The sequence below is a fragment of the Cheilinus undulatus genome, linkage group 2 (assembly GCF_018320785.1).
Source record: "Cheilinus undulatus linkage group 2, ASM1832078v1, whole genome shotgun sequence".
NCBI lineage: Eukaryota > Metazoa > Chordata > Actinopteri > Labriformes > Labridae > Cheilinus > Cheilinus undulatus.
The window spans coordinates 48,011,913-48,038,253 of NC_054866.1; the positions used below are offsets into that span (position 1 = coordinate 48,011,913).

Below are 26,341 nucleotides of genomic sequence, written 5' to 3' on the forward strand. Positions count from 1 at the left end.
AAATTAATAACTGCAGTTTGTATTTACTCAGGTTATCTTTGCCTGATATAATAATTTGTTTGATGATCTGAAACACTTGAATGAAACAAATATGCAGAAAGGAAAAAAAAATCAGGAAGGGGTCACTATATTGCTATGACTTGTTGATCCTGGATGGCTGCTGGGACAGATCTATTTTTGTTTTTCTTGGTTATAGAGGCCTTTTTTTCTGCTTGTTTGTGAAGCTAGTTTTTTGAAGTGAACAGGAAATTCATTTTAAAAACAGACAAAAAAGAAAAAGTTGAGTGTGGGCAGGGCGTGACTGGACATTTAATAAAGAAGACAGACAGCCGGGGAGGGGGACAGACAGTGACAGGCTGCTACAGAAGACACTGATGGATCACGGAGTGCTGATCGTGTTTCTGTGGCTCTGGAGCTCAGGTAGGACTCTCACACCTGTGTTACAACTAGTGATGTCAAGATCAAGGTTATTATAGTCAACTAAAACTAGCTAAATAACTAAAACTAAAATTCAAAAATAATTTTAGTTGACTGAAACAAAACAAAAACTAAACTTTACCAAAAAAATGAAAACTAACTAAAACTGTAATGTACGCTTACAAAACTAACTAAAATAAATAAAAATGGAGACAAAATATCCTTAGTTTTAGTCTTTGATACAACCATACTGACTGGCACCTACATCCAAGTCTGGGGAGAGTAAAATTGCCTGATCTGATTGGTTAAGACTTCACACAGTGGTAGTTTAATGGCTGTAATTTTATTTAAACACCATCTCTAAATAAATGAAATGATGTGTGAAAAGTAGCCTCTTTTAATATGTTTTCAAAAATGTATGATGTTCACTCAGCCCTGACATCTATCTGTAAAAAACTAAAATTAACACTAAAAATTAATAAAAACTAAACTAAAACGGAGCATAATATCAAACTGGCAACAACTGACACATAAAGATGGGGAAAGAGGGTATAAAATTTGTCTGCAAAATAAAAACTAAAATAAATTAACAAACCAGCAGTCAAAACTAATAAAAACTAATATCAAACACAGAAAGTAAAAAAGGAGATTAAAAAAATGATGAAAAATTCAAAACTCGTATAACCTTGGTCAAGATATTTATAAATAATCTCATTAATCACAGGCTTTATTCCCAATTAATCAGATATATGGATAATATGAATAGGCCTGCATCACAGGTAGATTTAATCCTGCAATTTTCCAAAATGCAGTCACAGTCAGGAGAAGAGTTACTCTAGGCTGGGGTGTTTGTGTGTTTATGAAACTCAGAGAGACTCTTGGCACGCAAAGTGACACACCAACACATATCTGATCATCCGATTAAAAAAAATCACACGTTTGTCCACACATGGGTCTGAAAGTGGTGCACGCAACCAAACTTAAAGACATTGGTTTTTGAAGTCACTACAAGTCAAGGTGTCATGACAGCCAAAATTCTGGGGGTCTAAGTTAGAGTAGAGTCATGAGGGTCCTCTAAAATAAAGTTAAGAAAGATGGTGTTTTGAAAGTCATGTAACCAAGGGTATGAGGTTTAGGGTATAAAATATGGTATTGGAAATGGAACATGTCCGAATCAAAATTTTTAAAATTTGTTTGTTTGTATTAAAAATGCCTGCTTGTTTTCTTTCTGTCATACATGATGGTAATTTTCCATCTCAGCTCTGCACTTCATGGGGTCAAAAAGGTCTAAAACACTGGTTCTAAACTGGTGGGTCGGGACCCAAACGTGGGTTGTGACTAGGTGTCGGGAAAAAAAAAGATATGGCAGCAAAAGTCCTGAAGCCCTCTTTGGACATGCATCAATACCTTTTATTTTACCCCGTTTTACTGTGAAATCGGGTAAATTGAAATGTTTGATCAATATTTCAACTAATTTATCTCCTCGTCTTGCAATAAATGGTTACTTTAATGAAGTAATTTCAGAAGTTTTCTGGAAAACTGGCAACAACTGACACATAATGATGGGGAAAGAGGGTATAAAATTTGTCTGTTTTGTCCCTTTTCTTGTTTATATCAGGTGTTTTGGTCCAAACATGCTCCACACTGCAACATATTCAGTTAACTAAACATGCATTGTTGAATTTTTTTTGGAAACTTGGGTCATAGTCTGTACTAAGACCGACTGGTGGGTCCTGAGGCTGGACCGGTTGAGAAGCACTGGTCTAAAACATTCAAAACAGGATCAGGTTCTCTCTGGATGAGAGGACAAGCATAAAACTGCTGCAAATTAAAGAATGAAGTACCAGATTTATTTCAAACAGAGTCCATAGCAGAAACTGCAGTTGTCCTGGTGAGGATTTGAGAAGTTAAAATGCGCTTATCCCTGTTTAATAAAGGATTTTTCACATTGGGCTGCCATTTCTTCCATAGACTCTATTCTCAATTATCTTGTGGTCAGTTTTTGCATTTGTGCAGTTGTATTTCTATTCTTTTATCTTCAGATCTCTGGGCTGAAGACACAATTTTACAGACACATAAAGGAGGAATAAAAATGTTTCATATCTTCGTTTGTCTGTCTACCTTTGTGCACTGATCACTTGTGTGTATCTCTGTTTAGTGGTACCTGATGACGTCAGGTTGGTGGGCGGAGCCAGCCGCTGTGCTGGGATCCTGATGAGGAGAGATGGAGGCGACTGGAGAGCAATGAATGTTTCTCTGTCTGAGTGGAACCTGATGTCTGCAGAGAATGTGTGCAGACAGCTCGACTGTGGATCTGCACTTTCATTCAGACAACCAGAGAACTCCCCAAGTCCTGAATCAACGTCATATTCTAGTAACCTGCAGATCACCTGTTCAGGTTAGTTTAATTTGAATTCCACATGAATTTTACTGAAGTTTAGTGTGAGATAGAACAGCTCACTTGCACAGGAATTACGTATGGTATCTACAATTATCATAAGAAACATTTATCAGCTACAGAAACTGGCATGTACTATACATGCTGTGACGTTTAAATGCAGCAACATTAGCATGCTACATTAACCAGGATTATCTTAATAACAACAGAATAAAACATCATATAACATGTTCTAAATGTAAACAAACAAACTGCGTATGGTTGAAAATGTCATAAAACGTGACTAACGAAAGTTGTATTACAAAAATATGCATTATGAACTAACTAACAAACTTACAGCTGCTCATTGACATACCATGCTAATTCCTTGGCCGTCAACAGTGGAATTACTAGCTAAAAGCAGGAGTAAAGGACCTCAGTCCCTGTTGAGTCGTCCCTAAGCCAATACTGCCCCCCTGTGGGAATTCAGTACAGTATAACTTTGTTTTATAAACTAACTGCTGTGGTTTAAGCATTCAGTTAGTTATGTAGCTCTTGTCTTATTCTATGTGAACCTATCTAGATTTTTGTCTACATTTGGGTCATTCCCTGCATTGTTGCTCATCTGAGCTTGTTTTTGGGTTCTCCTACATTAACACTAAAAACACCGCTCCAATGTTTGTGTCCTTTCTTTTCAACTGTCTACCATGACACTTTGTAAATGGCTGCTCTTCTCAGCCATTTCCATCTCCCTAAAGCTGAGCTTGGACAGGAAACGGTGAAAAGAAGGGACTGATTTTAGATTTTGATCAAGTTCTCTGTCTCTCTCTTTCACCTGAAATATCCACAGACTCTGTCAGACTGGTGAACGGAACTGGTCTGTGTTCAGGCAGACTGGAGGTGAAGTCTGGACAGCGGTGGTCCCCAGTGTGTGAAGAGGACTTGGACCTGCAGAGTGCTCAGGTGGTCTGTAGGGAGCTCGGCTGTGGGTCTCCTTCAGTCTTCAAGGGGGGAATGTTTGGTGAAGTGGAGGCTCCATTCTGGAGTAAGAAGTTCCAGTGTGAAGGCCACGAGTCTGCTCTCCTGAATTGTCCAAACTCAGGGTTGACTGGAAACACCTGTCCACCTGCTAGAGCCGTTGGGCTCACCTGCTCAGGTAGAGCTGTAGCTTTGATTGAGTTACCTTTGTTCTCCCAATAAAATTACCAATCACTAAATCACTGAAAGCACATTTTAATTTGGAGCAGCTGACTGAGACACAAAGAAATTAAATTATTCACAAGGAATATCAAAGAAACAGGAAGAGAGAGAGGGAACACAAGTAGACTCTGATATAGACATAAAAATGATTTTGAGGTGAGACTTGAAAGAGACAGCAGACGAGAAAGCCCGACCAGTTGTTGGGCTGAAGATCCGGATCAATCCTATCCACTTTAAACCCTCTGAAACTAAGGCCAGGGTTTACATCGGAAAGGATGTGTAAAAATTCTTATGTAATATTTTGAATTTAGACTAATGGTCAAATTTATCAGGGCTCTGATTGGTGTAATCAACCAAAAAACAGCTTCACTGTTGCTTGGATTAAATTGGTGGACATTTTTTGCCATATAGTTTTTGATACTTTAGAGCAGGGATGAGCAACTTTGGTTTCTGTGAGGGCCACATTAATATTAATGTCAATGCCAAAGAAAAAATTGTTACACGCTGTTGGATTTATTATCAAACTAACCCCTTGTTATTACTCATAATTTAACAAAAGGAAGAATATGTTTCTTTTGTGATGATTTATTATATCAATGTTTATGTTTTTGAACTCAAGTGCAAATAGAAATACTTTTTTCATGATATACACAGGAATTAATGAATTTTAAGCTGCTTTTTTAATGCAGTGACTATGATCCTTACTTGGTATTTTACTTGCAGCTTCTACAAGTGCATTTAGTGATGCATTTGAAAAAGTTTTAGCAGAAGCAATTGCAGCAATTAGATCTTTTTAAAAGAAAAAATTAAAGCTTTAAATAAAAAAAAAATTAAAAAAGTGATAAAATAATGAAGAGAAAATTTTAAAATAAAGATAAAATAACAACAATTTAAAAATAAAAATTATTTAAATAAAAAATAATAATTGATAAACTTAAAATTTTAGTGAAACAAAAACTAAATTTTAATCAAATTTTAAAAAAATCTTTAAAAATGAATAAAGAGCAAGAACAAATAACACATGAAATTCAAGTAGAATAAAATAAAAAATAAAGTAATACAATTTGAATAAATAAATTAATAGCATGCAAGAACAAATTACACATACAATTTTAGTAAAATAAAATTTTAAACATTAAATAAAATAAAGAAATTAATAAATTAAATGAATAAATCTCTAATTTAAATGAAGTTTGCAATGTTTAAATGAATTTAAAAAGGTAATAAAATATCTTACCATATATCAGTAGGAAGAAATCATTTGAGAAATGTTTCCGTTTTCATGCTTTCATGGCAGATATTGACTGTTTCCCTAATGTAATGGTAATTGAAATTGACTTCGGCCACATTTAATCAGGTGGAGGGCTGCACATGGCCCCGGGCCTTTAGTTGCCCAACCTGGCTGCTGTAGAGGCAGATTCTCAGAGCATTTGTTTTGATGTGGAGTTAGAGCTAGAAGTCATCAGCATTAGTGTTAAAGATATTGTGTGTCTGGATTATTTAACTTGATGTGAAAATTTGAAGCTGAGTAGAGAACAGGGCTGAGGTTTGAGTTCTGTGGGACTCCACAACTTACTGTAGATTTGCTGGAGAAGAGGTGAAGTAGACCCCCTTTGTCTTTTCCTAACTATTTCCTTGTTGTTCAGACCCTGATGATGAAGTCCGGTTGGTGAGAGGATCCAGCAAATGCTCTGGCAGATTAGAGTGGAAACACCATGGGCAGTGGAGACCAGTGGATCCTTATTACCCTTCCTGGAATCTAGAGGATACAGCAGCGATTTGTAGAAGACTTGACTGTGGCTCTGCTGTTACAACAAGATGGATAAAGGAATCCTTTGAAAGATCTGTGTGGGGGATCAACTCTGATTGTGTGCAGTTTAAATCTACATTAAAGGAATGTGTGACAACATTGGATCAGTCCATAGAGTCTGATCTGGAAATCACCTGCTCAGGTATCATCATTAACTCATTTGTGCCCACATTTTCTAAATGTTTTTTATTCACATCACTATGTTAACAGTTTCATATAAACATGTCCTGCATATTTTCTCTTGTATGTTCTCTTGTTTAGAAATTCCCATGTGAATGAGTTGTAGTGATTGTTGCCATTAGACCTTGTACTATTTTTTATTTAACTTTTATTTAGCCAGGTAAGTCCCATTGAGATCAAAGATCTCTTTTTCAAGGGAGACCTGACCAAGAATGACAGCAATGCATAGTTTCAACAGCACATGCGCTCAAACGCACAACAATACACAATAAATATAAACAACAATAACAAAATAATCACCAGTTGAAACAGTGGCATTCAGAGAGTTTGAATTCAAGAGTTTTCACTAAAGATTTAAAAACATTCAGAGTCACCAAGTTCTGCAATTTAAATTCAGTCTGCAGATTATTCCACGCAAAAGAAGCAGAGAACCTAAAAGCCTTCTTTCCCAGTTCAGTTCGTTATGAAAAGTCTGTTCTTTCACAGGAGCTGTGCTCATTAAGAAACAGTAAAGGCCTGAAATATTTGTATTATTTTAATTTAACTGGGTGCCAGGCAGACCATTAAGTCTATCATTTAAAATCTCAGTGTATAGAAAATATATTTAGGGCCTAAGGTAATCAGTGATGTTTCTTTTGTCTTTCTCTTAGCCAAAATTCAGGGAAACAGAAACAAAGTAATTCTTTAAGGAAATGATTAACAATACAACAACAAAACACTTTTCAGTTAAGACCTCAAACAGTTGGTTACTCAGATACCCCACCAAAATCCCCCATGCATTTCATCAGTCAGTGACGCAAATTAAGTAATTCAGTTCTTGACTCAAATGTCCCAAAACAGATCCATAGAATTTAAATGCTCCACAATTCAAAACGTCTCCCAAAGTTCAAGCAAAACAATTCAAAGGTCAACAGTCCATAAATCAAACGCCCCTCCCGCCTCCTCCCCAAGTTCAAACAAACTCAAATACCCAAAATTGGGTGTATTAAAGAATGTAGGTGTGTAGGGAAAGAAAATGTGAAAGATAAGTGTGGGAGGGAAGATAATGTGGTAAACTTGCAGTAGGAGAGTTGTAGCCAGGATCAGGAAGGTAATCTTCCAAAGACTGGAGGGTAGTCCTGCCACTAGAAGTATTCAGTGCCACCACATACTTAGGATCTCACATCGCTCCAGGAATTCACTGCTATTAAAAGGCTCCAGAGAAAAAAGACTAACTGAATTCACCCACTCTGGACTTCCTATGTGCTTAATTTTTTGATTTTGGGCAGATGTATCATTTCTTTAAACTATCTTTTGGTATTTGCACTCCTTCTGTTCTCCTTCACCATCTCACAGGTGTCTACAATAAACACACTGGAATCACCTGTCTGCTACAACATGTCCTATTAGGGCCCAAGCACCAACCAGTGCGAGGTCCCTATTGTATCTGTAGGAAATATTATTATTATTTTCTCCCAAAACAAATGCCATTTTGGGGGCCTTTTCATGTTCCAAAACTCACCAAATTTCACGGCTTGTTAGATCCAGGGACCAGGATCATTCCCCTACTGGAAAAAAGAATTGACACAACTTAGGGGTTTTTTTTTTTATTCCTATCACTGACTTGAACTGTCAAAGCTCAGATTTTGATAGAAAGGCCTCAATACTTGTCCACCACCTTGACATTGTTATTAAGGGACACGCTACTGTCAATGGTGACCATTTCATTTTCTTGCGATGTGGCACAGGAAGTTGGCCTCATACTAAAACAAAACATCCGATTTGCTTCAAATTTTACATGTATGATCAAGGTCTGCCCCTTTACACATGTAAATGTTAATATTATGGTTTTGCTGTAGCACTGTAAGGTGCCAGTAGCGCCTGTTACATAATGTGTCCTATCTTCATAGAATTTCACATGATAAATAATCCTGCCCTGATCACTTCTACAGTCAGTGTCTTCCTTTGTCACACTGCAACATAACTCAAAAAGTTATGGACAGATTTTGATGAAATTTTCAGGAAATATCAGAAATGGCATAAAGAAGAACTGATTAGATTTTGGGAGTGACCCGGATCACCGTCTGGATCCAGGAATTTTTTAAAGGATTCTTTACTATTGGGAGATAGGGCTAATGGCGGAGGTCTGTGCTCTCCGAGTGCTTTTCTAGTTTTTAATGCACTGGCACTGGAGGATCTACATGGTCTTTCTGAGGTGCTGCAGCACAATATATGAGCTTGCTAACACTCAACTATTACCACACACAAGCAGTTGCAGCACAACCAGGCATGCATCATGGTGTGAGGGCCCTTCACTGCTGCTTGCAGAACCAGTTTTCTCTTTTATGTTCTCTTGTCCAAAACTTCACATTTGAATGAGTGGTAACTATTGTTGGCTCGGGACCTTATATCCACCTCTGTAACAGTAAAATGTTGGTTAAAAAAAGAGTGATGTTATTAAAAGTCTGTACTTTTATAGGAGCTGTGCTCATTAAGAAACATTTTTATAACAGCAAATGTGAGGAAAAAAACACATTTTTATCATCAAAGAAGTGGTATGGAGCACATCATTGTGAAGCTGAAAAATCTTTTATTTTTTTATTTTTTATTTTATTTATTTATTTTTTTTTAATGAAAGTAATGTGTGACACATGGTCCAGTGATAATGGCCTGCAAATCACCTGTCCTGGTATCATCATTCATGAAAGCTCTGATTCCTCATTCATCAACCATTCTTAGAAAGGGATTTGTTCTTTCACCCCTCCTACAGATTTCTTTAAGATTCTGACCAAAACTTTCTTATCTCTGGTTTTTTTCCAGTGAGGAACAAAACCTGAGAAGACTCCAGAGCACTCCTTTGAACATTTGAGTGCTGATATGAGAGGATAAAATGTTAACTTTTGCTCTCATCAGCATTCAAATGTGCTTGATTAATAATGACACACTAAAATTTAATGTCTAATTCTGCATGTCGTATGATAACTGTGGCCTCAAGCAAATTTCACTGCAAAGGTGAATATTTTGAAGCCACGAATTTGCCTTCATCATGTGACCACATGGATGCGAACAACCGGCCAGTTGCATTGCCAATGCAAATTCATGGCATGCCATTGACTTTCTATGTGAATTCGTCATGAGACAAAAAAATGTATTGTACGGTCTGAACATACCAAGATGATATTGGTGAATGAGGCACTTTGTTTTATATATTAACTGCTGTAGTTTCTAATTCAGTTAGTCATGTAGCTCTTGGTGATCCTGTGTGAACCTATCTAGATTTTTGCCACCATTTCAGTCATTCCCTGCATTTTTGCTCATCTGAGTTGGTTTTTGATTTCTCCTACATTAACACTAAAAACTCTGCTCCAAGTTCGGTGTCCTTTCTTTTTAACCATCTGCCATAAGACTTGTAAATGGGCTGCTTTTCTCAGCCCTTTTTCGATCTCCCTACAGCTGAGCTTGGACAGGAAACAGTGAAAAAAAAGAGAGGACTGATTTCAGATTTTTGATCCAGTTCTCTGTTTCTCTCTCTCTCTTGAAATATCCACAGACTCTGTCAGACTGGTGAACGAGGCTGGTCTGTGTTCAGGCAGACTGGAGGTGAAGTCTGGACAGCAGTGGTCCCCAGTGTGTGAAGAGGACTTGGACCTGCAGAGTGCTCAGGTGGTCTGTAGGGAGCTCGGCTGTGGGGCTCCTTCAGTCTTCAAGGGGGGAATGTTTGGTGAAGGGGAGGCTCCATTCTGGAGTAAGAAGTTCCAGTGTGAAGGCCACGAGTCTGCTCTCCTGAATTGCCCAAACTCAGGGTTGACTGGAAACACCTGTCCACCTGCCAGAGCCGTTGGGCTCACCTGCTCAGGTAGAGCTGTAGCTTTGATTGAGTTACCTTTGTTCTCCCAATAAAATTACCAATCACTAAATCACTGAAAGCACATTTTAAATTGGAGCATCTGACTGAGACACACACAAATGAAAAAATAATTCACAAGGAATATCAAGAAACATAACCTTGCAAAGTAGATGGATATGCCTGTTTCTGTGTGTCTCACTGGCAAATCCATCTTGCAAAGCTCCCATCTGAACCGTTTGGGCCCGGTTAGAAAGTGACAGGACCAATCAGCGACAAGGGGCAGTACTTTCGGGTGCGGCAGAGTCGTGACATATGCAAGTAGCAACAATTGGCCGGTGCAGATATGGTGAAAGACATTAGTGTGGATGCTGCTAAAGCGCCAGTTTTATCAGAACTTGATGACATTTCTTCGTTATAAGAAGAACAAAGAACAGCGTTGAGTTGTTTTCTTTTCAAAAACAACAACAGACGCCATGGTTTGAGTTATGCAGTTCTATGTGGAGTTTACTCCTTTGGTAGGGAAGCAGCTTGGTAGCAGCTACGTCACATGTTTTGGTGCTCTGTGAGTTTTTTTTTTTTCAAAGGCTCTGCCCTTTCCCAAACACTGACTATGAGAGGTTTACCAGTTGGATGTGTGAAACAAATCCATCTGGCGTGCCAGGTTAAAAAAAAAACAGGAAGAGAGAGAAGGAACACAAGTAGACTCTGATATAGACATAAAAATGATTTTGAGGTGAGACTTGAAAGAGACAACAGAGGAAGATCTTAACTTTGAGGGAATGCTGTTCCAGATCCATGGACATTGTCTACAATAGTCCTTAAGAAGATCAAAACCTACAGAAAAAACTGTAACATGATCCTCCTTACAGAAACCAGGCAGAAGTCTGGCCCCAGCATTTGACAAGTTGCTAGATGGAAGATTAACTGAGTTTTCAAATCTGGATCATTCTGAATCACTTAAACCGTTTGAAACCAGGACCAGGGTTTACATTGGAAAGGCTGTGTCAAATATTCCTTCATTTTTTTAGACTGTTGCATGTTGTATGAGGGATGAGGAAAGATGGTCAGGTTTATAAAACATCAGTTTTTTATGTGGAGTTAGAGATAGAAGTCGTCAGCATAACAATGTTAAAGATATTGTGTGTCTGGATCATTTAACTTGATGTGAAAATTTAAAGCTGAGTAGAAAACAGGGCTGAGGTTTGAGTTCTGTGGGACTCCACAACTTAGTGTAGATTTGCTGGAGAAGAGGTGAAGTGGACCCCTTTGTCTTTTCCTAACTATTTCCTTGTTGTTCAGACCCTGATGATGAAGTCCGGTTGATGGGAGGATCCAGCAATTGCTCTGGTAGATTAGAGTTGAAACACCATGGACAGTGGAGACCAGTGGATTCCTGGTACCGTTCCTGGAATCTAGAGGATACAGCTGTGATTTGTAGAAGACTCGACTGTGGCCCTGCTGTTTCAACAAGATGGATAGAGGAATCCTCTCAAAGATCTGTGTGGAGCATCAACCCTGGATGTGTTCAGGCTAAATCTGCATTAAAAGAATGTGTGTCAACATTGGATAAGTCCAGTGAGTTTGGCCTGGAAATCACCTGCTCAGGTATCACTATTAACCCATTTGTGCCCAAATTTTTCTAAATGTTTTTTAATGCACATCACTCTGCTTACAGACTCTCATATGAACATGTCCTGCTTATTTTCTCTTTTATGTTCTCTTGTCTAGAAATTCTGAAAATCACTTTTTTTTAAAAGAAATTAATGTGTGAAACAAAGGATGGGTCCAGTGATTAGGTCCTGGAAATAACTTGACCTGGTATCATCATTCATGAAAGCTCTGATTTCTCATTCACCAACCGTTCTTAGAAAGAAATTTGTTCCTTAACACCTCCCACAGAGTTCTTTAAGATTCTGACATTTACCAAATATTTTTCTTATTTCTGATTTGTTCTCTGCAAGGAACAAAACTTGAGAACACTCCAGAGCACTCCTCATAACATTTGAGTGCTGATATGACTGACTGAACCAGTGTTATTTTCCAAATTATATATGTTTACAGCTTATATTGATATCTATGACTGCTGCTGAAAATATAACTGAAGTGTATTTTTAAGTGTCATTTTGAGCAGCATTACTTCCTCTTTAGAACTATCAAAGTATTTCTGATATTTGGAGTCAAGAGAGACGTTACTTTCATGGTTTATTTTCATGTGGAAATCACTGACAGTTTGACACTTCTTCCCTCACCCCTGTTTACCATCTGTGTTTGCACACAGCTCTGCAGTCTCATGCCCTTATATTGGCATAAAGGGGTGTGTCTCTATACTAATAAGGAGAAAGATGCTGGTGCTTCTAGTTGTACAAGCATCTGGCATTCATCAGTCTAAGAACACCTTGAAGAACAATTCAGCAGCTTAATAATGTGTCATAATCCTACAGAGGTTTCTCTCAAAAACTTTATAGAGAAAAAAAGTCATCAAAACTCTTAGGATGATACTGGTGAATGAGGCTCAGTGTGACTTTGTTTTATGAACTAACCGATATGGTTTCTGATTTAGTTAGTCATGTAGCTCTTGTCTGATCCTGTGTGAACTTATCTAGATTTTTGTCACCGTTTGTCATTCTCTGCATTGTTGCTCATCTGACCTTGTTTTTGGTCTCTCCCTCAATAACACTAAAAACTCTGCTCCAATGTCGGTGTCCTTTAATTTCAATTGTCTGTCATAAGACTTGTAAATGGGCTGCTTTTCTCAGCCTTTTTCGATCTCCCTACAGCTGAGCTTGGACAGGAAACAGTGAAAAAAAAGAGAGGACTGATTTTAGATTTTTGATCCAGTTCTCTGTTTCTCTCTCTTTCTCTTGAAATATCCACAGACTCTGTCAGACTGGTGAACAGGGCTGGTCTGTGTTCAGGCAGACTGGAGGTGAAGTCTGGACAGCAGTGGTCCCCAGTGTGTGAAGAGGACTTGGACCTGCAGAGTGCTCAGGTGGTCTGTAGGGAGCTCAGCTGTGGGTCTCCTTCAGTCTTCAAGGGGGGAATGTTTGGTGAAGTGGAGGCTCCATTCCAGAGTAAGAAGTTCCAGTGTGAAGGCCATGAGTCCACCCTCCTGAATTGTCCAAACTCAGGGTTGACTGGAAACACCTGTCCACCTGCAAGAGCCGTTGGGCTCATATGCTCAGGTAGAGAAGGAACACAAATAGACTCAAATAGACAAAAATTATTTTGAGGTCAGACAACAGATGAGAATCATCTGAACTTTGAGGGAAGGCTGTTCCAAATCCATGGACCTTGTCTGCAAGAGTCTTTAAAAATGTCAAAAGCTACAGAGAAAAAGACTGGGTTAAAACCTAGTATATGGCTGACCGCAACTATCTGGGATGGCTGTTGAAATGCCAGACTGAATTGTGTGTTATATAGACTGAATAGTGATTATATTTTGGGGTGTGTAATCCTGCTGTCCCCAATGTCTGTAGGTTGAGAACTGAAGGCCCCTGAAAGTTCAAAACATAAAACTTATTTGGCATGAAACAGTCAATCTGACACACCAGATTGACTCATATCCATTGCATGAATATATTTGACATTCATCTGGGAAAGCACCCACAGAAAGCGTTTGTTTAGGGCAGGACTTGTCAGAAAATCTTCAAAAGGTGACTGGAGGAACGTTCTGTCTGTCACCTTCATGACGGGCCAATCGAGGGAAAATTGTGTTGTGTGCATGAGCTACTCTTGTGCAAACTATTGCTGTCTCAGATTTTTAATGGCAGAGCTTCATCTAAAATTGATGCTAAGGCGGGGTAGCAGGCTAGTGATAAGAATTCCGGCTCTTTTCAGAGATCTGGACCATTTGGCTCAGTTTAGCAAGAAGAGCAAGCTCTTTTGGCTCCCAAACATCTTTTCATTCATTACCACTTTGGCTTTTAAATAAGACAAATTAAGCATTTTTTTGGCCCATGATTGATATGACTGCATGTTTTTTTCCAAAAACTTTTAGACTAAATCCGTTTGTTCTCAGATTAACAAATATTTTGCATAATGCTTGCTATAAAACTGTTGTGGCGAGCTGTGATGAGGAATGGCTCAGAAACAAATTCTATGAGTTTATCAGGTCTTCATGAAGCAAGCATGAGCAGCTACCATTAATTAGATTCCAGCAGATGCAGATACTTACAGACAGGTCACTCATGGTGTCACACTTGGTAAAACATTTTCCACTAAAAACGTGAACTACAAAAATAAACATGCATAATTCTTTGCAATGAAACATGAACATTATAGAACAGTAGAAAAACACATTCTTTCGCACAAAGCAATCCCAGAAGTCCTTGCTCCAGGTTACTGCTTCCTGGATCACCACACTATATTTTTTTAGACAATCAAGCAACAATTCCATAACTTTATTTAATAGGTTGAATGCTTTAAGTGTTTTTACATTAAACATAAAACAATGTGAGTAGTCTTCTGTGATTTCCATTAAAATCTAAATCTAAATAATAAAATAAACAAACACTGCTTTGTCAAAATATTTCCCAAATAAATCAATCTCTAAATGGAGAATGGGGACAAAAAAATAAACCTTTAAATTTAAAGAATGACTGAATTTTACATAATGTTTTGTATAAAAGATATGTGATACAACTTGGTACCAGTCCTTATTTATAAGGAATTTATTGTTACTGGTTACTTATTTTACATAGCTACAATTTCTCCTCTCTCTCTGTGAGTGGAGACTGAATGGTGCACAGAGCACTGAGCAATGTCGTGCCCCGCCCCCTTCAGCTTTTCTTTTATCGTATCTGATTGTTTAAACACATGCGCTTACACACACACACATCGAGTCAACCACAGCGATAATGTTAATGAGGAAGTGTCTTTATGTTGTTGGCTGTGGTAGAACGGTGAGGAGAAAATGTCCTCCCTTTATTCTATGCTTTTGTGTGGGCAGGGGACATATCACTACAGGAGACATGCAAAAGCATCTTCTCTGCCAAGACAAGATTCAGTGTGGCTCTCTGCACTGGTTTAAAAAAAATGTGGTCCAGTTCTGAGTAAACTGCCACTTTCCTAAAACCCAACCCTAATGATCGCAAACCCATGCCGAAGCAGACCGGGAGTAGAGTAAGCAGTTTTGCTCTCTGCCCTTGTTTTAATAAAGACACATTATCCTGTTCTTACCAAACCGCTGCTTTGGTTAAGTTCGAGCTAATCTCTCCACTAGCAGGACTTGCATACAACCACTCTCAACAAGTAACCCTTTCCCTGTAAGTCTTACACACTCATGTTGAAGCACAGAAGTGTAAAAACACCTTTTCTGTCATGAAGAAGTTTCAGTGTTGCCTTCTGCACTTGCTTTAATAGAGAAATGTCCACTTCTGACGAAGTGCTGCCGTGGCTAATTCCGAGCTAATCACGCCACTAGCAGGCATTGTATACAAGCATTCACACAAGTTATCTTTTCCCCCATCAAATATGCATGCCAGTTCAGGTTGGCCGAAGAGCAAAAACGTCTTTCCCACCTTGAAAAGCTTTGAGGGTTGTTTTTATTCTTTATTTCATACAGAAATGCTGTCCAGTTCTAGTAAAGTGGGCGCAATGCTACAGCTATATCAGAGGTATTTACAGCAGTCGAGGCAGTCATTACCGATGGCTTTTAGTACAACTAAACCCCACCCATAGCACAACTCTTTATGTTATGGCTCTGAAAGTATAGTCAGTCAGTCAGACACATACAAACCTATGTGTAGGGATGACCTCAGCGTCAGCCAGAAACTGTAACAACACGATCCTTCTCACAGAAACCAGACAGAAGTCTGGTCCCAGCATTTATGAGAAGTTGCGAGATGGACGATTAGCTGAATTTTCAAATCTGGATCATTCTGAATCTCTTCACACCTTTTGAAACCAGGACCAGTGTTAACATTCAAAAGGGTCTGTCAAATATTCCTCCATGTTTTTAGACTGTTTCATGAGGGATGAGGATAGATGGTCAGGTTAATTAAAAATCAGGTTTTTTATGTGGAGTTAGAGGTAGAAGTCGTCAGCATAACAGTGTTAAAGATATTTTGTGTCTGGATTATTGAACTTGATGTGAAAATTTAAAGCTGAGTAGAAAACAGAGCTGAGGTTTGAGTTCTGTGGGACTCCACAACTTAGTGTAGATTTGTTGGAGAAGAGGTGAAGTAGACCCCCTTTGCCTTTTCCTAACCATGTCCTTGTCTTTGTTCAGACCCTGATGATGAAGTCCGGTTGGTGGGAGGATCCAGCAATTGCTCTGGTAAATTAGAGTGGAAACACCATGGACAGTGGAGACCAGTGGATCTTTGGGAACGTTCCTGGTATCCCAAGGTTACAACTGTGATTTGTAGAAGACTCAGCTGTGGCTCTGCTGTTTCGACTAGACAGTTAGAGGGAGTCTTTGACAGATCTGTGTGGGGGATTGACTCCGACTGTGTAGTCTTTAAATCTACATTAAAGGAATGTGTAGAAAAGCTGGATCGGTCCAGCAAGTCTGGCCTGGAAATCACCTGCTCAGGTATCACTGTTAACCCATTTGTGCCCAAATTTTTCTAAATGTTTTTAATGCACATCACTATGCTAACAGACTCTCATATGAACATGTCCTGCTCATTTTCTCTTTTATGTTCTCTTGTCCAGAAATTCACATTTGAATGAGTGCTAACTATTTTTACATTGTATCTACTTCTGTAACAGTAAAATGATAGACTTTTAAAAAAGAGTAACATTATTGAAAGTTTGTTCTTTCAAAGGAGCTGTGCTCAGTAAGACACAGTTTTATAACAGCAAATGTTAGCAAAAACATTTTATTATCAAGGAGTTGGCCTGGAGCCCATCATTGTGAAGCTGAAAAATCTTTTTCTTTTAAGTGAAAGTAATGTGTGACACATGGGATGGGTCTAGTGATTATGCCTGGAAATCACCTGCTCTGGTATCATCATTCATGAAAGCTCTGATTCCTCATTCACCAACCAACCATTCTTAGAAAGAAATGTGTTCTTTAACCCCTCACACAGAGTTCCTTAAGATTCTGACATTTGTCAAAAATTTCTTACTTCTGATTTGTTCTCAGCAAGGAACAAAACCTGAGAACACTCCAGAGCACTCTTCTGAACATTTGAGTGCTGATATGAGAGGATAAAATGTTTAATTTTGTGTAGCTCTTGATTTATCTAGATTCTAGATATCTAGATTTTTTGTCTGTCATAAGACTTGTAAATGGGCTGCTTTTCTCAGCCTTTTTTGATCTCCCTACAGCTGAGCTTGGACAGGAAACAGTGAAAAAAATGGTATGATTTTATATTTTGATCAAGCTCTCTCTCTGTCTCTCTCTCTGTCTCTCTCTCTGTCTCTCTCTCTCTCTGTCTCTCTCTCTCTCTCTCTCTCTCTCTCTCTCTCTCTCTCTCTCTCTCTCTCCTGAAATATCCACAGACTCTGTCAGACTGGTGAACGGGACTGATCTGTGTTCAGGCAGACTGGAGGTGAAGTCTGGACAGCGGTGGTCCCCAGTGTGTGAAGAGGACTTGGACCTGCAGGGTGCTCAGGTGGTCTGTAGGGAGCTCAGCTGTGGGGCTCCTTCAGTCTTCAAGGGGGGAATGTTTGGAGAAGTAGATGCTCCATTCTGGAGTAAGAAGTTCCAGTGTGAAGGCCACGAGTCTGCTCTCCTGAACTGTCCAAACTCAGGGTTGACTGGAAACACCTGTCCACCTGCCAGAGCTGTTGGGCTCATCTGCTCAGGTAGAGCTGTAGGTTTAAATGAGTTACCTTTGCTGTCTCAATAAAACTACCAATCACTAAATCACTGAAAGCACATTTTAAATTAGAGCAACTGACTGAGACACACACAAATTAACAAATAATTAATGAGGAATATCAAAGAAACAGGAAGAGAGAGAGGTAACAAAAGTAGACTGATATAGACTTAAAAATTGTTTTGAGGTGAGACTTGAAAGAGACAGCAGACGAATAAGATCTGAACTTTGAGGGAAGGTCTCAAATCCATGGACCTTGTCTACAAGAGTCTTTAAGAAGATCAAAACCTACAGAAAAAAACGTAACAACACGATCCTTCTCACAGACACCAGACAGAAGTCTGCCCCCAGCATTTATGACAAGTTGCTGGATGGAAGATTAACTGCGTTTTCAAATCTGGATTATTCTGAATCACTTAAAATCTTTTTAAACCAGGACCAGGGTTTATGTTGGAAATGATCAGTCAAATATTCCTCAGTGTTTTTAGCCTGTTTTTTTTAGGGATGGGGACAGTTAGACAGGTTTATCAGAGATCAGTTTGTTTTTATGTCGAGTTGGAGCTAGGAGTCATCAGCATTACAGTGTAAAAGATATTTTGTGTCTGGATTATTGAACTTGATGTGAAAATTTAAAGCTGATTAGAGAACAGGGCTGAGGTTTGAGTTCTGTGGGACTCCACAACTTATTGTAGAGGAGAAGAGGTGAAGTAGACCCCCTTTGTCTTTTCTTAACTATTTCCTTGTCTTTGTTCAGACCCTGCTGAGGTCCGGTTGGTGGGAGGATACAGCAACTGCTCTGGTAGATTAGAGTTAAAAAATGATGGACAGTGGAGACCAGTGGATCTTTGGTACCCTTCCTGGAATCTAAAGGGTACAACTTTGATTTGTAGAAGACTCGACTGTGGCTCCGCTGTTTCGACTAGACGGATAAAGGCATCCTCTGACAGAGCTGTGTGGGGGATCGACTCTGATTGTTTAAACTTTAAATCTACATTAAAGGAATGTACTGAAACATTGAATAAGACCAGCGAGTATGGCCTGGAAATCACCTGCTCAGGTATCACTATTAACCCATTTGTGCCCAAATTTTTCTAAATGTTTTAAATGCACATCACTATGCTAACAGACTCTCATATGAACATGTCCTGCTTATTTTCTCCTTCATGTTCTATTGTCGAGAAATTCACATTTGAATGAGTGGTAACTATTGTTGCCTTTAGACCTTTTATCTATGTCTCTTATGGTAAAATGTTAGCGTTAAAAAAAACATTATTTAAAGTTTGTTTTTTCAAAAGAGCTTTGTTCATTAAGACACAGTTTTATATCAGCAAATGTGAGAAAAAGACATTTTATCATTAAAAGGCCTATTATTGTGAAGCTGAAAAATCTTTTTAACAATGATGAGCTTTTATCTGATTTTTGGGGCCTTTTCTCAGATTGTTGCACAACTGCAATGGTTTAGATTTTTACTGCAGATTTATCTTTTAGAGAGATGTCCAGAATATCTGCTAAGATACACCTGATCAAACAATTATGGACACAGGATTATAAGCAGTAGATTCATCATAACAGGTTATTGTTGTGTGTCACATGATAGTTTAACACATTACTGTTTAAATTTAAACTTCTTAAAGGCACTAAAAATGTAAATGTGTTAAACACAAATGAGAATCTTGTGTGTGCTACTGTAAAGCTTCCAGGCTGCCAGCCTTCATTCGTCTGTGCAGATTTATATCGTGCCTAATGTGGTTACTCATCCAATCAACTGAGTAGTTCTACATAAGTATAACCATCATCCCCTACATACAGCTTTATTTCCATTTTCTACTTCAAAACAGGGGCTGCACGGTGGCACAGGGGTCAGCACCGTTGCCTCACAGCAATAAGGTCCCTGGTTAGCTTTCCGGTCAGGACCTTTCTGTGCGGAGTTTGCATGTTTTCTCCTTGCATGCTGGGGTTCTCTCCAGGTTCTCTGCCTTCCTTCCACCACCAAAGACATGCTCATCAGGTTAATTGGTGACTCTAAATTGGCCGTAGGTATGAGTGTGAGCGTGCCTGCTTATCTGTCTTTATATGTCAGCCCCGTGATTGACTGCTGACTAGTCCAGGGTGTGCCCCGCCCCACGCCCAATGACAGCTGGGATAGGCTCCAGCCCCCCGCTACCCCAAACAGGATAAGCAATGTAGAAAATTGATGGATGGATAAAGTTTTCTATCTCTCTCTCTCCTAAAATATCCACAGACTCTGTCAGACTGGTGAATGAGGCTGGTCTTTGTTCAGGCAGACTGGAGGTGAAGTCTGACCAGCGGTGGTCCCCAGTGTGTGAAGAGGACTTGGACCTGCAGAGTGCACAGGTGGTCTGTAGAGAGATTGGCTGTGGGGCTCCCTTATTTATCCAGGGGAAAATGATTGGACTCTCGACCAAAGACTTCCAGTGTAAAGGTAACAAGTCTGCTGTCCTGGACTGTGGAGGATCTAGCCCAGCTAGAAACACTTGTTCACCTGGTAAAGCTGTTGAACTCTTCTGTGCAAGTAAGAGAGCAGGCTTAGTATTGATTTGACTCAGTAGTTCACTTCTTTTAATAATTCTGTTCTTGTCTATCTTTAGATCCAGATTTAGATCCAGATTATGCCAGGTTGGTGGGAGAGCCCAGCCAGTGTGCAGGAACACTGAAGGTGAAACACAGGGAGGAGTGGCGACCTTTGGTATGGTGGGGTTCTGGCTGGGACCAGAGGTCTGCAGCTGTAGTGTGTAAACTGATGAAATGTGGTTCTGCTGTTTCAACAAGAGAAGTGAAACACAGTGATGAAAAACCGTCATGGTCAATCAGTTCTTCCTGTGTCCGGACAGTGTCTTCTCTGTTCCAGTGTTTATGGAATGGAGTTGATAACAGCCACTTGGGCCTTGAGGTGATCTGCTCAGGTAATACTAAGCATCACATCTGAATTTGGTACCCTGAGTCTTAATGTGAATGTATGATTTCAGTTTCTCCACAGCTGCAAGAAATCAACTTCCTATTTAATTTTCAATTCTCTTTTGTTTTTCACCATTGAAATGAAAATGCATTGATAAATATGATGTGCAGGAAGAGCTTATTGAAGAATTCACCTAAGAAATGTTAAAATATTACTAAACAGCCAAAAAAAAAAAGAATTGATACAAAGAAAACTATGAATACATAATCATGTTAATGTAATAATAAGGAGCAGACATGCAGTAACAAACACAATCAAACCAAAATAACAAAAAGGAAAAACCCTGAGTACATGATGTTTATGGGTACCTATATGTGTAAGTGTGCAACATCAACCATTACACTTTTATCTAAACCAGAGTAACAAGACTACAAAATACATACACCATAGCTGCAATACAACAATGACCGCATCAGTTACAGAAAAGCAGTTAAATTATTTTAGCATCTCCTGTAACATTTACAGAGGAACACTTTTGTAAGGTCGATATAAATATTCTATAATTAGGTTTCCATATAATCATGATAAAAGCCAACCTCTGCTTGTATAAAACATTGATGATCTGAATCCCAGCAGGCTGAGTGAGAATAAATCTGTGAGTTTGCTCCAAAGCAGTGATACTAGCCACATGTGGCTCATTTGTGATGATTTGTGGCTCTTTTATGTCTTAATCTGAAACATCATCCCCCAAGAAAAACCTTAAAAAGGAAATTTTACCTCAGACATTATTCATTTCAAGTAACATTAATCAGTTTATTTCCCACACTTACACCATAGGCTTTAATTGTCAGCCTCTATTTTTGTCTGCATATTTCCATTGCCCTTATTTGCAATTTTTGCTACTTTAATTCCATTTTTACTGCTTTTAGCCCATTTTGACATTTTTATCCAGCTTTTTGCTAATTTTTTGCCCCTTTTTGCCAGTTTTCGTCCATTTAAACTGCATTTTGCAATTAAATGCCACTAATTTCCCATTTTGCCACTATTTTATGTTTTGTTCCCATTTTTCCCAACTTTTTTTCTGATATTTGCCCATTTTAGTCACTTTTCACTCATTTTTCTCCACGTTTTTGTCACTTTTGGCCCTTTTTTTGCACCTGTTACTCATTTTTTGGGCCACTTTTCACCCCTTTTATGTGACTTTCTGCCCTTTTTTGCCACTTTTCTCCAGTGTTTGCAGCTTTAAGCCCTTTTTGCCCCTTCTTTTTGTCACTTTTCTCCCCTTTTTGACACTGTTATCCTGCTTTTTGCAATTTTTTGCCCCTTTTTGACACTTCCCACCCGTTGAGGCTGCCTTTTGCAATTAAATGCCACTTTTTGCCCGTTTTTCCCACTTTTTTATAATTTTTGCACATTTTAGTCACTTTTTACTATTTTTTCCATGTTTTTAACACTATGAACTCATTATTTGGTCACTTCCCACCCATTTTTGCCACTTTTCTCCCAGTGTTTGCTGCTTTTTGACCATTTTTGCTACCTTTATTTTAATTGCCACTTTTCACCACTTATATTGTGGCTCTTGTAAATGTATTTTTCAACAACATGGCTCTTTGGTTGAGCAGGGTTGAGTAACACTGCTCTAAAGTGGGTCCTGTAGTATATGGGAAATACTCTTCATTGAATATATCATAGATGAAAACACGGATGTAACAAATATTGATGCTATGAATGTTATGAATCTTGAGTTTCTGAAACAAATGAGCAGAAGAGTGATATGAGTGTGTTGGAGTTGCCATCCTGACAAAGCGTTTTTGAAGGACCAGAATTAAATCAAGAGTAATTGGATTAAAAAAAACTAAGTTACAGCAGAAAAGATATTAGTATATGAGACTACGAAAAAGAGGAAGGAGGCAACTTGTTGTCAAGCTGACAAACATTTTATTTATAATTTATGAAATTAAGAAATATAATATCTTAATAGCTGTTTTTAGTGATATGAATATAAACTGATCTGAACCAAGAACCAATGTTTACATCAAAGATCTTAGTGCATTAGTCCATGAAGTCTTGGAGTGGTAATTAAATAAGATGTCCTTTTATGTCCTCCCATTATGTCCTTTTGTTTCTCCAGATTTGCTTGAAAAGCCAAACATCGCCTTCTCTTTCTCCATTGATGGGGCCTCCGAGGCCACACCGCAGGGCTACCAGGTCCTCATTGGTACTAGCTTCAACATCACATGCTCCATCAAGCCTCAGTATGAAGGAGGATATTTCAAGCTCATCTTCTCTGACTCCATCACAACCCAGAGCTACACCCTGACAGCTGTCAACCATTCTGCCTATTTCCTGTTTCCTCCTGCAAACCAGACCCACAGAGGACAGTACAGCTGTGTTTATCACCTCCATGTTCTCTCCCATCACTTCTCCTCAAAGAGCCAGACTCTCTCTCTCACTGTTGGAGGTAACTTCACAGATTATCTGTGTCAAAAAGAGATAATCTGACACTTGACTGTCATTTTCTACCAATATATTAACATTCACTCCTGTAATAAACACCTATATGAGCAAGGTGTTTACTAATCTGCTTACCTTGTACTAAATATTTATTATCACATAGAAAAAGAAAAGATCATTATTATTTTAGTTAAAGTTAAAACTTCTTTCTAGTTTAAAATTCTTCCACTCTGCTGATATGGGGTTGCTAATGCTGCTATGTTACTTGTGTGTTGACGTTCTGCTCCAAAGTGTTCTCAGTTTGTGACAGCCGATGAAAATGATCGGGGTGGAGAAATCAGCTCAAGTTACTGATCCTCGATCAGTTAAAATGCCAAAATCAGCTCTGATCTGACGCTTGAGGTCCTGATCAGGACATCCCTGGTGAAGATATTTTCAAAAGACCTGTCAGATTTCAAAAATGTCCCAGTTTTTATTACTTCAGGTGTGCTGAGATAAATTAAGGGGTCTCCGATGTTTAAAATTTCTGGTGGAAAGCTTCATAAACATTAACTTTATTCTGATTCAGTGATTTTAAGTTACTGAGGGGACTTTGATAGATGAGTCACATGATCAAATAATGATTTAAAATCTGTTTCAGCCCCCCTGATAGACTTGATCATCAGATGTGTTGTCCTGCTTGGTGGCCTGCTGATAAACAACACTGCCCTCTACTGCTACTACAAGGTACCACATACATCTTCATTTAGTGGAGGATTAAGACTTGTTTGGCATGATGTAATGAGTAAAAAGCTATCAGTGATTTTAAACCAATTTAAAGTGGTTTTCTGATTCCTCTCTCCAGGTCACAACAAGACAGATTCCCAGGGACTACTGATGTTGTTTTCTTGATGACTGCCTGTTGTCTCAGTGAAGACGGTGGAGCCAGGGACGTTTTTGTTTGTAATATGTTGACATCGTAGGTATCTGTGGGGACCTCAAAGGGGATCCTCTCAGACATACACTGTCACATTATCTAAAATTTGAGTTTTGGGCTTTTTATCGCAATGTGAGAAACTTTTTTTCAGTACAAGGATAAAACAAGACAAATCTTGCTCAGACAGGCAGAAAGGAGCCTTATTCTTATAAAAATGTTGATATTTCCTTTTGAGATATGTTCTTTTCTTCACAGTGAAGCAGTTACTGATTTCTTTACACCATATTTGCATGATAAGACCACTGAATGCTTCCCTAGGACTTAACGTCTAAAGAGATTATTTTTTTTTTACTTCTGGATCAAAACTGGGCTTTATTTCAAGCATTTTTCAAAAATATTTGTTAAAACAAGAGCCCAAAGGGTTCCATCTATTTCCTATCCTACACGTAGAGAACAATTAGTGCTGTTCGGCTTCTTATATTCTATACAAATATCTGTAAAATATCAATAAACTCATCATCTGGCTGCTTTCAATACTGCAAACATTTAACCTTTAAATAATTATCTTTCATTGGCCACAGCTCTAGGTGACTTCAAACTTGATTTGAAGTATAGATAATGGATAAATAGAATGATATTTTCTCTTTATTCCTCAAATATCAGCTTCAAATTCAAAATGAGATTGTCTGTCAACACTTTTAAGTACTTCACTGTACACCATGCAGGGGTAATGGCTGTGTCTGCTGTTGTCTGCTGACTGTGACAGCAGCAGAGATAGCGGATAAAAAATAAGTCAGCTGCTGATAAAGGCACCTAAATCACATGATTTTAAGTTTTTTTGGATTTCACATCTTACAGCGTTTACATTATCTTATATCCATTTAAGAAATAGAGAAAAACTTTGACCTTCCCCTTTCTGTTGTGTAATATAACTGTATTCTACTCGCTAATTAGCTTAATACTTTATCAGCTGCATTTTACTTGTTTTTGTGTAAAAGCAGTTTGTTAAGTTTAAATCCATACCAGTTACTCCAATATTTAATGCCTTTTTATCAATTCTTTATAGCTTTTTTTTTTTTTTTTTTTTTTTTTTAGTTTTTTTAGTTTTTGCCACTATCGGCTAATGCTAACTGCTATGTTTGCTTTGTGACTGTAAAAATAATTGGACAAAGCCTGTGTTACATCAGGCGTTATAATACAATAGGTGGACTCAAACAGCTTTTGAAGCCAATCTGCGGCGGCTTCCATATTGAAATCGCTGTCAACCGAACTTTGGATCAACGTAGCGGCAGACAAGAGCCCGCCCACTAAGCTCGACTTCCTGTCAGCTAAGCTAGCTAGCATTCTGGTTGAGAGAAAGGTAGCATCTGACTGCCAAGCCGTCTGTCAATCAAATGAGACCGGCCAATCAGTGTGCAGTGAGGTTTTTCCTAAATATAACCAAAACAATTGTGGTACAAAAAGAATCACCTCCTGTACAGTGTGAGGAGATGAAGACCTTAGCTCATGAAACATGTTATGTTTTTGAACCAGGATGTAAACCGGTTAATTTCTTGTGTTAAAAACGTCTTTTAAATGTGTTGTGTACGTGACTTCTGGTGTTCCTGCAGCCAGCCTCAAGTGGACACTTGCAGTGTTGCATTTTTTTGCACTTCTGCATTGGTTTCATTTTTCAGGCCACTTGGTTGTAACAACCAATAGCAGACTGTTCCTTGACTCTCTCTGTTTAATGTTTAATCTCTTGCCTCTTTTATATGAGATATGTATCATTCATTTTAAACATTATTACTATTCATTTACTCATATGTTTATTTACTGTACTGTTCATTTAAAGAGTAACTAAACCCTCAGACCCCTTTTGTCTGATATAAACATATGTATATGGGCAGTCGTGCTGTTGATCAGTTAGGGTCCACATGTTGACATTTTAGCAATGTGTTTAAATTGTACTTATGTGTTAAAAATGTGCAAAGTGACTGCCCTCTACAGGCTGAAACTGTCCATTGAAACTGAATTTTTTGAAACATTTCTACTGGCTGATCTGGTGCCATCTGTTGCGACCACAGAGATCAACAGTAACATCCCCCCCCGACCTCCCACTTCACTGGTCGAACCCACAGCCAAACTGTGAAGCTCCACCAATCAGAGATGTTACTATGACACTCAAGGACTGTGGGTAATGTAGTGCTGCTGCTTTAAAACTAGGTCAAACATTACCTTGTTTTTGTCTTCCACATAACCGTTTATCTTTATTTCCCAGTTTACACCTTCTGTTGACAAACAACCGTGAGATTCATTAGTAGAGGCAGATCTGGACAGATTGCAAAAGTTTGGCGCAAAAAGGCAGAATCAGACAATCAGAGATATCTCTGTGACACCCTAGGATTGTGGGAAATATAGTGCTTTTGAATGAGCCTCGGGACCCACAATCAACTCCTCAGATTTATTAAATGAAAAATAGTACAGATTGGACTT

General features: G+C 38.6%; 2 protein-coding genes across 2 annotated transcripts; both read left to right on the plus strand.

The window, feature by feature from the left end:
* Positions 1-350: 350 nt before the first annotated feature.
* LOC121517040 (scavenger receptor cysteine-rich type 1 protein M130-like) lies at positions 351-13,291 on the plus strand. The gene is made up of 8 exons (XM_041798544.1): positions 351-420; positions 2,576-2,701; positions 3,642-3,950; positions 5,641-5,946; positions 9,514-9,819; positions 11,110-11,415; positions 12,687-12,992; positions 13,287-13,291. The coding sequence occupies exons 1-8, from the start codon at positions 375-377 to the stop codon at positions 13,289-13,291; spliced, it is 1,710 nt and encodes a 569-aa protein (XP_041654478.1). The 5' UTR covers positions 351-374.
* Positions 13,292-16,108: 2,817 nt separating this feature from the next.
* Positions 16,109-24,869, plus strand: LOC121517048 (scavenger receptor cysteine-rich type 1 protein M130-like). Its single transcript, XM_041798555.1, has 9 exons — positions 16,109-16,158; positions 16,212-16,345; positions 17,260-17,565; positions 18,334-18,636; positions 19,822-20,112; positions 20,189-20,503; positions 22,628-22,957; positions 23,591-23,676; positions 23,795-24,869. Exons 1-9 carry the CDS (start codon positions 16,109-16,111, stop codon positions 23,825-23,827), a joined length of 1,848 nt encoding a protein of 615 aa, XP_041654489.1. The 3' UTR covers positions 23,828-24,869.
* The last annotated feature ends 1,472 nt before the right edge of the window (positions 24,870-26,341 follow it).

What these genes read in the sequence shown, in the direction of transcription:
- LOC121517040 (XM_041798544.1), top strand. Translation starts at nt 375, where the DNA reads ATGGATCACGGAGTGCTGATCGTGTTTCTGTGGCTCTGGAGCTCAG. An exon ending in TCTGTGGCTCTGGAGCTCAG is followed by an intron (nt 421 to 2,575) that starts GTAGGACTCTCA and finishes ATCTCTGTTTAG; the next exon opens with TGGTACCTGATGACGTCAGG. An exon ending in CCTGGAAATCACCTGCTCAG is followed by an intron (nt 11,416 to 12,686) that starts GTATCACTATTA and finishes AAATATCCACAG; the next exon opens with ACTCTGTCAGACTGGTGAAC.
- LOC121517048 (XM_041798555.1), top strand. Translation starts at nt 16,109, where the DNA reads ATGGACAGTGGAGACCAGTGGATCTTTGGGAACGTTCCTGGTATCCCA. An exon ending in TGTTGGGCTCATCTGCTCAG is followed by an intron (nt 17,566 to 18,333) that starts GTAGAGCTGTAG and finishes GTCTTTGTTCAG; the next exon opens with ACCCTGCTGAGGTCCGGTTG. An exon ending in CCCTCTACTGCTACTACAAG is followed by an intron (nt 23,677 to 23,794) that starts GTACCACATACA and finishes TCCTCTCTCCAG; the next exon opens with GTCACAACAAGACAGATTCC.